Source organism: Euprymna scolopes, chromosome 36 (genome assembly GCF_053919585.1).
Source record: "Euprymna scolopes isolate OS-2025 chromosome 36, ASM5391958v1, whole genome shotgun sequence".
Lineage (NCBI taxonomy): Eukaryota > Metazoa > Mollusca > Cephalopoda > Sepiida > Sepiolidae > Euprymna > Euprymna scolopes.
Genome location: NC_136517.1, coordinates 81461993 through 81476079, shown reverse-complemented (window position 1 = coordinate 81476079; position 14087 = coordinate 81461993). Strand labels below are relative to the sequence as shown.

At 33.3% G+C, this 14087-nt stretch overlaps 1 protein-coding gene across 3 annotated transcripts in view; it reads right to left on the bottom strand.

Annotated features, from left to right (window-relative positions):
- Window positions 1-14087, bottom strand: part of LOC145260629 (dynein axonemal heavy chain 12-like) — a 572171-nt gene that overhangs the window by 258444 nt on the left and 299640 nt on the right. For all 3 annotated transcript variants that reach the window (XM_080118949.1, XM_080118950.1, XM_080118948.1), the window contains exon 53: window positions 1734-1926. In XM_080118949.1, the coding sequence (XP_079975075.1) occupies window positions 1734-1926 (193 nt within the window). The remainder of the gene's footprint in view (window positions 1-1733; window positions 1927-14087) is intronic.

Below are 14087 nucleotides of genomic sequence, written 5' to 3'. Positions count from 1 at the left end.
CATTTCTTCACCACCAACATCCGACCCAACCTCACGTGACTTCAGAAATGTACAAAACACTAGTAATAGCTTATAATCCAAAGCTGATTTGTCAGTGTGAAATAAAAGAAATATATTTTTTATAGACTAGTGACAAAAGTAGGTGTTAATAATTATATAGACTGAAAAACACATTTGGAACAACAGGGTGCAGTGAATACATTACATTGGCGCTAGCCAGACTCATCATTTTTTAACTTTGGTGATCTGATGGGAACTGGTGTGTAAACGACGTGGTCATGCTCTACAGTGGCAACAATATGCACGGGTAAATGGTAGCTTTTTAGAGATATAGTACACTAGATGGTGTAAGAAGTTTTCTAGCCCAGTAGAGAGAGCCCACTTATTTTGCAGCAGACATGACTGCATCTTCTACATACTTCCATATAGCATTACATAAGTTTACAGGTGAACGAGCTCAGATATGGCAACAATACTCCGTGCACTGGTGAATGGTGGCTGTCTAGAGATATCAGATAGAGACTGGTGAGAGAATTTTTCTAACAAGGTAAAGAGATCCTACCTTCTTTGCAGCAAAATTGGTAGTTGGTTGGTTGGTTTTTGTTTTACGGCATATCAACCCTTTACGTGTTATTTAATGCTGAATCCAAAGATTTTGAAGAAAAACTTTTTTAATAAAATATATTTGTTGTTTTCACGTCGGTTTCTATTTAACCCATAGTTGAGACCCTAACAGGTACTACCACTCTGGGTCAGAGTGGACCTGGGAGCAATGGTAATTAAAGGGTGGCTCCACACTTCCCAAAGCCCACAAGCTGGGGCCTCACCACTGGATATAGTTTAAGGTCATATCCAGGACCCCCATTGAGGGACTTTTACCCTCTGCAGGGGGGGCAGTCGGCGTATTCTAATGCCCCACCGACAGGGCCGCAAAATTGGTAGTATCTTCTATCTAATTATTTCACTTCATGCTGTCTGAGAATGTCAGGCTGAGAAGTTGAAACATCAGACTCTCAGAAAGGATGTTATCAGCCACAACAATCGGTGGTTGAAAAGGTTTCTGATAGTTGTTAAAGGAAAGGAGCGTTGTCTTAGTAGCATTGAATGCAACCAACCATTTTTGGGACCCATTCTACAACGGCCAGACATATACATATTATTCATTTATTTATTCGTTTATTTATTTGTGGACTATTATTCTCATCTTCCAGTTGTTGTTTCAAAATGTTTCGACCAACTATTCCTCTGGCCTTCATCAGGTGGTAAACTGCGACAGGATAAAGAATGCTGAGTCACTTAGCTGCATCCTCAGTAATTACTGCCTTCCATAGTTGTTGTCATCTCAACGTCTCTATCCACTGCATCACAGGCCCCGAAGCGCAGTGGATAGAGACGTTGAATCTCTACAGTTCCAGGTGAGCATTGTCTTAAGATAGCGGTTTCAATTCTACCAAAAACCAATTAGAGGCTTAGTTGGCCAAAATGTGGTGAGGCGACAACTATGGAAGGCAGTAATTATTGAGGATAATGTTAAGAGACTCAGCATGCCTATCCTTGACAAAGTTGGCCGAAACGTTGTGGAACAACAACTAGAAGATGAGGATAATAGTTTGCAAATAAATAAATAAATAAATAAAGGTATAAATTGATCATCTCAAAAGGAGTCCAATAATAAAAATATACATATTAGTTCTTTAAAAATTCTTGTGATTAATTTAAAGTAATGTGCTCACTTTTCTTTTGCGACGACAATTCCTAAGAGCTGGTCCTCTAATCCTTCTGGGGTCAGCATGAAATTAAGCAGGGACACCTTTGTCGCAATCTCGGGCAGGTAGTGGGGATTCCTCAGTTTGGTAGTGATATAAAAACGAAAATCATGGCTCCATTCGATTATGTTCTCCCCAAGGCGGATCATCTCTACACCACCTGCAATAAATAAATAAATAAATGAATTAATTCATAAAAATAAATTAATAATAATAATAAATAAATAAATAATAATAATAATAATAATGATAACAATTGATAATAATAATAATAATAATAATAATAATAATAATAATAATAATTATTATTATTATTATTATTATTATTATTATTATTATTATTATTATTATTATTATTATTATTGGTGTTAGGACGATTAATCAGAATCGAGAATTGAAAAAATTGGAGCTGGTGTTGGGAGTATCAGAATCGGAAAAATTTGTGCCTATTTTCCGATGCCAAAAACGATACTTTTAATCATCTTTTTTATTTGATTTGGTTTAAAACAAAATTTCCACTGCCGATAGTAATGATAAAATAAATATTAATTGATTTAAACCACAAGGAAATACAAAAAAAAAACAAAAAACAATGCACCAAATACTTTTGCTACCAACTGTATATATATATATATATATATATATATATATATATATATATATATATATATATATATATATATATATGTAGAATTGATATGTAGTTTGCTTGAAGCATTGTGGGGGATAGATATGTAGTAAAGATTTAGAAGGCTATCACAATGCGAGGAATGAGATATAGTCGGTGTTGGTGAGAGAAGACGAAAACAAACATATATGTGTGAACTTATTGATTTGTAAATCGCCACTTGTTTTCGTCTTCTCTCACCAACACCGACTATATCTCATTCCTCGCATTGTGATAGCCTTCTAAATCTTTACTACATATCTATCCCCCATAATGCTTCAAGCAAACTGCATATCAATTCTACATATATATATATATATATATATATATATATATATATATATATATATATATATATATACAGTTGGTAGCAAAAGTATTTGGTACATTTCTTTTTTTTCGTATTTCTAAAAAAAATATCAAGTTAATTTGAATTAAATGTACACTCAGTCTTTGAACTGATATTATCAATCTAAAAATTAAAGGGAAATGAGGGTATACTATTGTTGACAAATATTTATTAACAAAAAATCAAATTACTCAAATTATGCAAAAGTATTTAACACATTTACTAATATTTAGTTGTTTATCCTTTGTTCTGCCTTACAGACTCGAGTTGCTTTCCATAACTGCCTAATAGTTACAGAGTGACCCAAAATAAATGCCACCCATGAAATATCTATTATATAAAAGTACTTTTGTCTGCGTGTCTGTTAGTTCGTTTCCTATAAACTCGAAAACTGCTCAGCCTATAATAGAAAATTACTGCTATATGCATCATAAGAAATGAATAACTTTTAAAAAAACTGTGGCATATTGATAAATGAAACTTGGTGGATAAGTCAGGCATAGGATGAAGTTCAATATAAGAAAGAATTGGGAATTTTATTGACGATTCAATGGATGATATTTATTTTGGGTCACTCTGTAATAGAAAATCGATGTCAAATACATCATTAGCGATGACTAGGGCTATGACAAGGGAATATTCTTACCATTGTTTTGGCTCTCGAGTATATACCCGACACAGACAGTTTTTCAATCGAGAACCACATCACTCTATCTAAAAACATATAAGATATATACTCGAGAGTCAAAATAATGAAAAAAATATTCTGTAGTCCTAGTCCTAGTGATGACCAACTTAAAACAAAGATTGCAGCATATTCATGAATGAAATTTGGTGGTCAAGTCAGGCATAAGATGAGGTTTATGTTTACCGAATATAGTTGAACAGCAGAAATGATTGTAAATTTTATTAACGACTCAATGGGTGACATTTATTTGGGGTCATAAAAAAATGGCTGCTATATGCATCATAAGGCATGATTAATTTTAAAGTAAAGACAAAAACTGTGGCATATTCATGACTGAAACTGGGTGGACAAGGTAGGCATAGGATGAAGTTTATTGGTACGAAATATAATTGGATCTTGGACAGAATTGTGAATTCTTTTAACGATTCAATGAGTGGCATTTATTTTGGGTCACTTTGCAATGAAAAATGGATTCTGTATGCATGGCCAACTGTTAGAAATCCGTAGAGTTCACCAGAATTGATAAGAGAGAGAGAGAGAGACACACACACACACACACACACACACACACACACACACACACACACACACAGAATGGGCAGAAAACTCTGGGGTAATTATATACCGGCCCTTGTGGATCTACCTCTAGTCTTGATTCAACCGAATCTAATTAAGACGCTACAAGTATGCAATTTCTCCACAGCCAAATGCCTAATTTCAGTGTATCTCGCAAAAGGCAATTGGCAAGTGCTTTCTTTGATGTAACGCCAATACATCACGAACAAAGGGCGTAATTGAAGAATTTCATTTGTATTATGAGCCACGACGACGAAGAATCTCTATCCGAACAAGACGATGCTTCGCAAATCAAATGCATTCATGCTAATCTTTCAGTTCAGTATGAGTCGTCTCCCTTGATAACAGGATCGTTTGAAAGTTGTCAGCAGAGGATGCACAGACAGCTGATATGTCACTCTCCAGCAATGAGTGAAAAAGTATTATGTAGTATCATATAGTTATAAAGATATTTTTTTTCTTTTCTTTCTTCGTCTCACTGTCTTTCTGCCTCTCTCGCTATGTCTGTCTGTGTGTGTGTGTGTGTCTCTCTCTCTCTCTCTCTCTCTCTCTCTCTCATTATATATATATATATATATATATATATATATATATATATATATATATATATATATATATATATAGCGGAAGAGGGGCGCCCGGTTTTTCCTGGTCATAAAATACATTTAACTATGATATTTTAATTTGTCCAGATTTCGTATATATTATTATAAAGTCATGATTTTAAAAGTAAAAAGAAAAGTATTTGGGTGCCATCAGTTAGAATCGAAACCGAAAGCAAAACTGTAACATTCAAATCTGGTGACGTTACCAACGTGACATGTATATGGACTGGTTAAAAATTAAAAATAAACTAAGATGAATGTAAAACATATATAAAGATCTTTTTCCAATCTTGACTCAGTTTTGACCCTTTTAAAACTATTTTAACAAGATAAAGACCCATTAAAGAACAGTCCGTAAAAAATCCAATCATTCGAGGCCCCCTAGCCCCGTCCCGCGCTAGTATTTATATATAATTTATAAAACTCATTACGTCTGTTTGTCTGTCTCCATATTTTCAAACTCTATCCCTCCTGAAACTAAAAGTCGCAGACAAGCGCTAGGGGCCTCAAATGATTGGATTTTTTTTTATATAGACCGTTATTTTATGGGTCGGTTAAAATAGTTTTTAAGGGGTCCAAAAAGAGTAAAAATTGAAAAAATTGTTAAACATTTTGTACATTCATCATAGTTTATTTTTAATAAGTTCATATGCGTGCCACGTTGTTACAGTGGTAACGTCACCAGCTTTGAATGCTATGGTTTTGCTTTCGGTTTCGATTCTAGCTGATGGCACCCAAATACGTTTTTTTTTTTTACTTTTGAAATCAGGGCTCTATAATAATATATACGAAATCTGGACAAATTAAAATATATTTAAGCGTATTTTACGACCGGGGAAAGCCCTCCCCCGTTAGTACACACACACACACACACACACACACACACACACACATATATATATATATATATATATATATATATATATATATATAGCAGGGTGACCCTATGTTGCCTAGGATTGAATGATGATCAACGAATGATTTAACTCCAATATTTTTATTGTCATCGAAATCAGTGAAATCGCCCATTTTTCAATCAAATCGATTGATTCCTTGCTCTAGTTCAGGATCCATTGTCGTGCACCGGGAGGAAACATATATGCCGCTCGCAGTGACTTAGTCCACAATACATATTGTAGTGTACATTGCACTGTAGAGAACCCACTGTTGATTTTAGAAATATATATATATATTTTTTTTTTATATATATAATGGCTTGAATTAAAGTTTTAAATGCAAAAGTTAAGTATCATGGTTCAATTGTGCTGTAAACAGAAACATTCATTTCGAACACGCCCTTGACATATCAAAATATCAAAGAACCTGCTGATTTTATATGTCGAGCCTTTTGGCTTATGCGGTGATAAAACTTCTCCAATGCACTTACGATGTTAGGCTGTGTAAGGTGTTAACTTTGGTCAAAATCGCCTGTTCTTTTTTCATTGGATTCTTCGATTATTATTATCGGTACTTAACAAAGACATTCCAATACAAAATATAGCATAGAACACTGCCAGGCACATAAAGTACCTTTGTGTGAAATTTCATAAAATTCGGCCCAATCACTTAGGAGTCTATAGGGAATGAACTCACACACACAGACACACACAAACAAAGTTTATCATATTTATAATATATATATATATATACATATATTATGGTAGTGTAATTTGGTTTCTTGGTACATCCACTGAAACAACATGTGTCTACCAAAAAGTGCTCAATGAGTTAACAGAGCAGATATATTAAATTTATTTATACAATCATTGATGGCTACATATGTGCATACATGTTTCTGTCATTAATGTTTGTATAAATAAATTTAACATATATATATATATATATATATATATATATATATAATTATGTTATCAAAGAATATATCTTTAACAAAGCAAAACCTATCAAGATAAGGAAAACTCAACACTATTAAGAGGAGCAAACAATAATATTAAATGAAAGAGGAGGAATAAAAGTTATATGTAACTTTATTATATCATCAGAATAATAAGGAAAAGTTTAGGTGAAAGTTAAGAAAAAACTCTAAACTTCGAAGCTAAATTTCTGGATATATTTCTGACAGCAGTTACTGGGGATTGTGTAACAAATGCCTATTGCCTACTCGGGAATGCTTATCATGATGTGATAATGATATGTAAGTGCAACCCTTGTAAAAATCCACACTACCTAATGTACTCATAATTGGTATTGAGGCACATCGATTTATGAGGGCTTTTTCAAGAGGGATGGTCATTGACTGGAGAGTCGGAGGATTGGGGCTATATATAATGATGGGGAAGAGCAGCATGTTTTCCTTATGTAAATTAGATGTCATTTTTGCATATATATACATTTTATGAGAGAAAATAAATTAGAGTAAACTAGCGTAGTAGATTACGTCTAAAAGTTAAAAATATAAATCGGGCGAAACGTTGAGTATTCAGGTCCTTTCACCTCCATTTTATTTCGTATCGTCGGATTTAATCCAGCTTAACAACAGTAATATATATATATATATATATATATATATATATATATATATATATATATATATATATATATATCAAAGAATATATCTTTAACAAAGCAAAACCTATCAAGATAAGGAAAGCTCAACACTATTAAAAGGAGCAAACAATAATATTAAATGAAAGAGGAGGAATAAAAGTTATATGTAACTTTATTATATCATCAGAATAATAAGGAAAAGTAAACGGAAAATATTAAAAAAAAAAACCTCTTAAGGCAATGGCATTTCGAAGCTAAATACTTCTTACCAGAAGAGGAAAGGAGCCAAAATTATACAAAAAGCAATTATAGATAAATATAAATGGATAAAATAGATATTTGTATTTTGTATAATTCGCAATAGCCGCGACCGTTTACGACACATGGGTCGTCTTCAGGAACCTGATGAATTAAAAAAAATGCACTTAGTAAATTTATTGAGCAAGTCGATTTAAATTGTTTAAAAGCAGGTAAGCGTACTCTCTCTTCATTCATATTGAGCTTGATTGATGGTCGGTTTGTTTATGGGAATGAGTAAGGCCCCGATTTCGAGTAGTAGTGGACAAGATTGTTCCACACAAGAATGGGAAGTTTATATAATCATCCACGGACAAACAGTTTTGCTGTATCACAGCTCCTCAATGTGGCTAGACCAGAACCTATTCAAAGCCAGAGATCGAATCCACAACTATCTAGTTCATAGCAGGCCACCAGGGCAAGGACCGTATGTATATATATATATATATATATATATATATATATATATATATATATATGTATGTATATATATGAGGGGCGTGCAATTAGTAATGCCCCTGACCCACTTCCCATAGCAGTAGAGCAACGAAACTTGGCACAGTTATTAGTCTTTCTCTACATAGGAACCACCCAGAGTTATGCATTTCTCCCATCGTTTGATGCAGCTCTGAAGACCGTTTTTGTAGAACACCACAGGTTGGTCCTCCAACCACAACGTGACTTCAGAAATTAAGGCTGCATTATCTGGGAAACGCTTTCCTTTCAAAAACAACTTCATGGCTGGGAAGAGGTGAAAGTCAGAGGGTGCAAGGTCAGGAGAAAAGGGAGGATGGGGAAGGATTTCATAACCACACGCCGTGCTTCTGATCTGGCAACATGCGAGTTGTGGACTAGAGCGTTGTCCTGCAGGAGGAGAGTACCTTTGCTGATCTTGCCCTGCCTCTTGATTTTGATAGTTTCCCTTAGTTTCCTCAAAAGTGAAGCATCCTGTAATTGTGGTATCCTTTTGCCTAGAAATCGTTCATTACTACTCCGTCCTGGTCCCAGAAGACTATGAGCATGACCTTGCCAGTGAAGGGTTGCACCCTTGCCTTCTTTGGAGGTGGTGAATCCAAGTGCTTCCACTGCATTGACTGGGCTTTGATCTCTAGATTATAGTACTGGACCCAGTTTTCATCCTGTGTAATCAGTCTTTTGAAAAACTTTGACTCATCTTCTTGGCACATCTCCAAATTCATCCTCGAGCACTCGATGCATTCTCGCTTCTGGAATGGTGTGAGCAACCTGGGAATCCATCTGGCAGACACTTTATGCATATGCAAATGGTCATGAATGATAGTTTCCAAAGACCCTGTACTAATCTTGACATCTTGGGCTATTTGGCAAATAGTAATGCGCCGATCTTCCAAAATGGCAGCCTCAACTAGACGGACAGATGCCTCAACAATGGTAGAAAGGGGGGGGCGACCAGATCTGGGAGCTGCTTCCACAGACTTCCGGTCATGTTTGAATTCACGATGCCAGCGTTTTACAAGGTCATATGATGGGGCACATAAGTTTCTTTCATTTAATCGAAAGTCTTCTGTGGTGTGCGTCCTTTCAAATACAAAAACCGGATCACTGCTCGACATTCAACAGGCTCCATTTCACACCTTACTCAGTTCAAACACCTGTAAAACAGAAACCACAATTAGTTCAGAGCTGTAATTTGCCACATAACCTGTAGACATATGACTCATTGCACATGCAAAATTTCAGCTAGATCAGACAACTGGAAGTGGGTCAGGAACATTACTTATTGCACGCCCCTCATATGTATGTATATATATATATATAAGAGCAAATAGTTAATAAAACATGTTAAAAACACTTTGAAAAAGAGTTAAAAACATATTTAATTTGAAAAGGAAACACTAAATAAGTGGATAGTCCTTAATCCGCAGAGTTTTGAAGAAATACCTTCCTTCTCATCAGAGGGTAGGAATTATCAAAATGCGGGATCGGATTTTGCTTGTAAAAGTATTTGATGAAATTGCAAGTAAGTCAAAGGTCTTACTTGATAACAAAAAGTGAAGCAGAGGGAATAGGGTGAATAAAAAGGTGATTTCACGTGAATGGACAGTCTGGTGAAAGGTAAAGTATCCAATGACGGTAAAATCCAAAAATGTAAACCCAAAAAAGTTCGTAAAATTTCCATTCACACAAGTGAAGTCCAAAATAATCCAAAAGTCCAAATCCGTGGAATAATTCACAAATAGGTACAAGAAAAAGGGGAAAGAATTCCAATAATATTAATAAAAGAAAAAGAAAATATGCGTTAAACTCAGCTGCCGAGACAAGGTGTAATTAAGAAAAATGAGTGCAGAAGATGGGAGAAAAATATGAGTGAAGAAGAAAAAAAGTTTGAATAGTGATTGAATAAAATATAAAATAGAAAAGCAAATGTCAAAATAACCAAGACAAGATGACGTTAAAAGGCGCCAAAATATAGTTTTTAACTCTTTTTCAAAGGGTTTTTTAACATGTTTTATTAACTATTTGCTCTTATTATTAGCTCTATCTCCTATTTGGTTTTATCGAGCTTTTACATCTGGCTGAGATTACTTTATAAATATTAATTCTTTAATATTTATAATGTACTTTAGTTTTACCATCTTGGATCATTTTGGTAAATTTAATTGTAATTTTTATTTTATATATACATAATTTATCAGGAGGTCACATCACATTACTATATATATATAACGTGTGTATATATAAATAATAAATAATATAATATAGGTCATATCACATGACTATATATATATATATATATATATATATATATATATATATATATATATATATATATACATGTTGTCATGTGATGTGACCTCCTGATAAAGTTTTAGTGCTTGTAAACTCCTGTAAAATTTTCATTACGGGCTGAACTTTTCTATAAGCAGTATCGCCTGAAGAGGTCTCCAGTTACTTATAACTGGCTGACCGAAACATGTTCATCAATGTGTAGCACCATATTAATGCCTCTGTAAAACAAATAATAAGTATATATAATCTACATAAATTTATAAACCATAAACATTAACAGTAAAAGTATCTAGGACTTCATAGCGTAACGGTTAATGCGCCGGACTGTAATACACACACACACACACACACACACACACACACACACACACACACACACATATATATATATATAAAATATGTGCGATTTTCTAAGTAAAACAATCTTCGAGACGAAGACGTTACTTAACCGTATTCATCGTTTACAAAATTAACAATATATATATATATATATATATATATATATATATATATATATATATATATATATATATACTAGCATAAAGTACTCGTCGTTGACTGGGTTCAAAAACAGCCTACAGAAAATTGACTCTGATTTATGAAAGTATGATAGGTTATGAAAAGGAAGGGTTGTAAAGAGATAGCTTCGAATTTGGGTGTATCAAAACCAAAGCAAAATATGATGAAAGTAAAAATAAAATAGATAAACCCCATAATTTATTATACCATATCTGTTCACACTGAAACACTTATCACAATATTCTGTGGATCTATATTAAAAAAACCTTGTTAAACTTTGTGACATATTTCCATTCTATGGAGGTCGGGCGCGAATGAACACCCCATAATTTTATTATACCATATTTCTTCAAACTGAAATATAATTAGTAAAGTATACTTATGCAGATAGATATGAAAAGTTTTTATTAAAGATTGTGCCTATTTCCATTCTATGGAGGCCACAATTTTATACCATCACTATTTAAGTTAAAACATACCTATAAATATTATTATGTACATCTATATCAAAAACACTTGTAAACTTTTTTTTTTAATTTTTAAATTTTTTATTTTATTACTTTGTGGACGAGGCGCGTACCCAGACCCCACAATTTTTATGAATCATCATTATGCCAGATCAAACATACCCATTCATGTGTCTCGATACATCTTCTATCATTATATGTGATCAGTTTTCTATAATAATAAACCATATAGGAACCTATTCGTGACCAGACACATACACAGACGTTCAGCTTTATATATATATATATATATATATATATATATATATATATATGAACTGCCGACTCTCAACACGACGGTTCTAGGTTCAATCCTTGGCTTGGGAGAGATGCTAGTCTAGCGGCACTGATGAGTTGTGATACAACGAAACAGGACTGTATGTCGATGACTACAAATATATATATATATATATATATATATATATATATATATATATATATATATATATATAACCCCAGGATACGGTGGCCTCAGGATACGTTTTTCAGGTTACGATATTTTCCCCGCCTTACCGTGTTATTTATAATGTTATTTGATGATATACATTTGCATTATATACTGTACTTTATTTTGTTACTAATTTTGATGCTTTATCCCGGGGTGCAACTGTATTATTTATATATATATATATATATATATATATATATATATATATATATATATATATATATATATATATATATATATATGCACACACACACACACACACATAATGAATTAAAAAATTAAACTGAAACAAATATTTTCATGGAATGCTTATTGAAGAACTAGTAGCACTTACGCACCCCTCATTGCAAATACCCCTTTGGAAAATACTAGAAGCGGGCAATTGGAAAACCAAAGGAAAAGTGGATCTTTCTATGGGCGGTTTTCTACTTGGAATTTTTACAATAGACACTCCTGCTATAAATATGCTAACTTTCGTTTGAAACAATGAATTCCTAAATAACTTGGTGACATTTACAAACGGATTTCAGTTCTTAACAAAAGGCGAAACCAATGATGCCCGTCCCTCTCACAATTCTTATTTCATTAACTTGGAGGCATCCTCAAGGAATAGTACAGTTTATTGTTAACTAACAAGTAGCACACCTGGCGTTACCCGGGAATGAACTTTATATGTATATGTATATATGAGAGTCGTTCCAAAAATGGTGCTAGTCCCGTGTACGAACCGGAAGTTATTATAATGGCGCATATTACGAACCAGATTTCTTGTAAATGTCCATCGGAATATGTCGAGCGCCGTTACAAATGCTCGGAATGTATTGTTCCTTTTTTTTAAATAGTATTTTCAAGTTAAGTTATATTTTTACGATATTTTTATTTATTAAATTGATAAATTGTAAGTACAAAATAGTTACTAAACACCCTCCCCTCCCCATGTTAAGAATGGTTTTCTAAATAATTGCTGTGGTGGCACACATTCATTTGCATATGTGGATAGTAATTGCACATAAATAGGAAGACTCAGTTAGTCTGAGTGTGTGTTCACCAGAAGCCATCGAAGGCCGCCGAGAGCAGATATGTTCTCCAGCAAAGACTCTCTTATTTGACACCATTATGTAAATATCCTGTAAATATACCTTTTCCTAATAGACTTCTTATTTGATCTACCTTTGTTTGTTGAGTCGTCATTTGTATTGCTTTCTACGTTACTTGTTTCAACCTGCCAACGTAGCAGTGGCGACGAGGATGAACGTCAAATATAACAGTTTTACGAAGAAATGGAAAGAACTCACTAAAAAAAAGTACAACGCAACGGTGACCTTTCTAAGGAATACAAGTGTTGACGAACGAAATAGTCGTAAAAACGGATTTTACGCTAAAGAGAAGTTCGACTCAAACGGAAAAAATGAATAATTCAGCGAACATTGGAAAACTGTAAAATATTTTCCTCGCGAAGTACAACATTAAAAGAAAGAAACGGTTGTTTCCCAAATTCCAAGAACAAAAACTACATTCAGGTTAAAAAAAAAGTAACCTCGATTAATAGTATTTTATTTACTAAAATACTAGTCGGGAAAAAAGAGACAAACCAAAACCTTTAACTGCAGTCTCAAAGAAAAAAAAAACTCGAACGTGGCAAAAAAAAAAAAAGCGACGATTTACGCTGTTTCCCGTGGAATCCATCTTAAAAAAAATAACAAACTGTAAAAGTGAATTTTTGTAAAACGACAAACAGATTCGTATTACTAAATTACGAAGGACAGATTCGTATTACTAAATTACAAGGAAGTAACATACGAAAAAAAAGTTCACCAGTGGATTTCCTAAATTGCTGTAAATACCAACTAAAGACTTTTTGGTAAACCAAATTTTTCTCTTCGGTATTTAAAAAAAAAATACCATAGTTAAACTAAAATCAAGGAAAGATTTTTTTTTAAACTAAAGTTGTCACTGGATAACGGATATAAGACAGTAAAACGTCACGTAAAAACAAACAAATTAAATGTAGTCCATACATCTTATTTTTTTTCAATTGTGACTCGAGTTGAAAAAAAAAATTTTTTTCTATGGAAAGAGTTGTACTTAGTTCGACTGTTATTTATTAGGAAATGCCTAAAACGGAAAAGTAAATCGTATTTTGTGGTTTCAGCAAAAGCCTCAGTTCTTATGTTGTGGTTGGATGAGTTTGACTCGCTAGCGAAGTGAGAAAATATTATTCGAGCAGCGATATTACTATTGAAAACAGGAACTATGAACAATTCTTTTTTTGTAACACAAGCCATTTTATATGGTACGGATATTGTGTTGCATGTGAAATTGTACGATTTTTCTTCGTAACTGCATTACTGCTACTGAAGGATAAAAAAATGGAAGATTTATCTAGAAT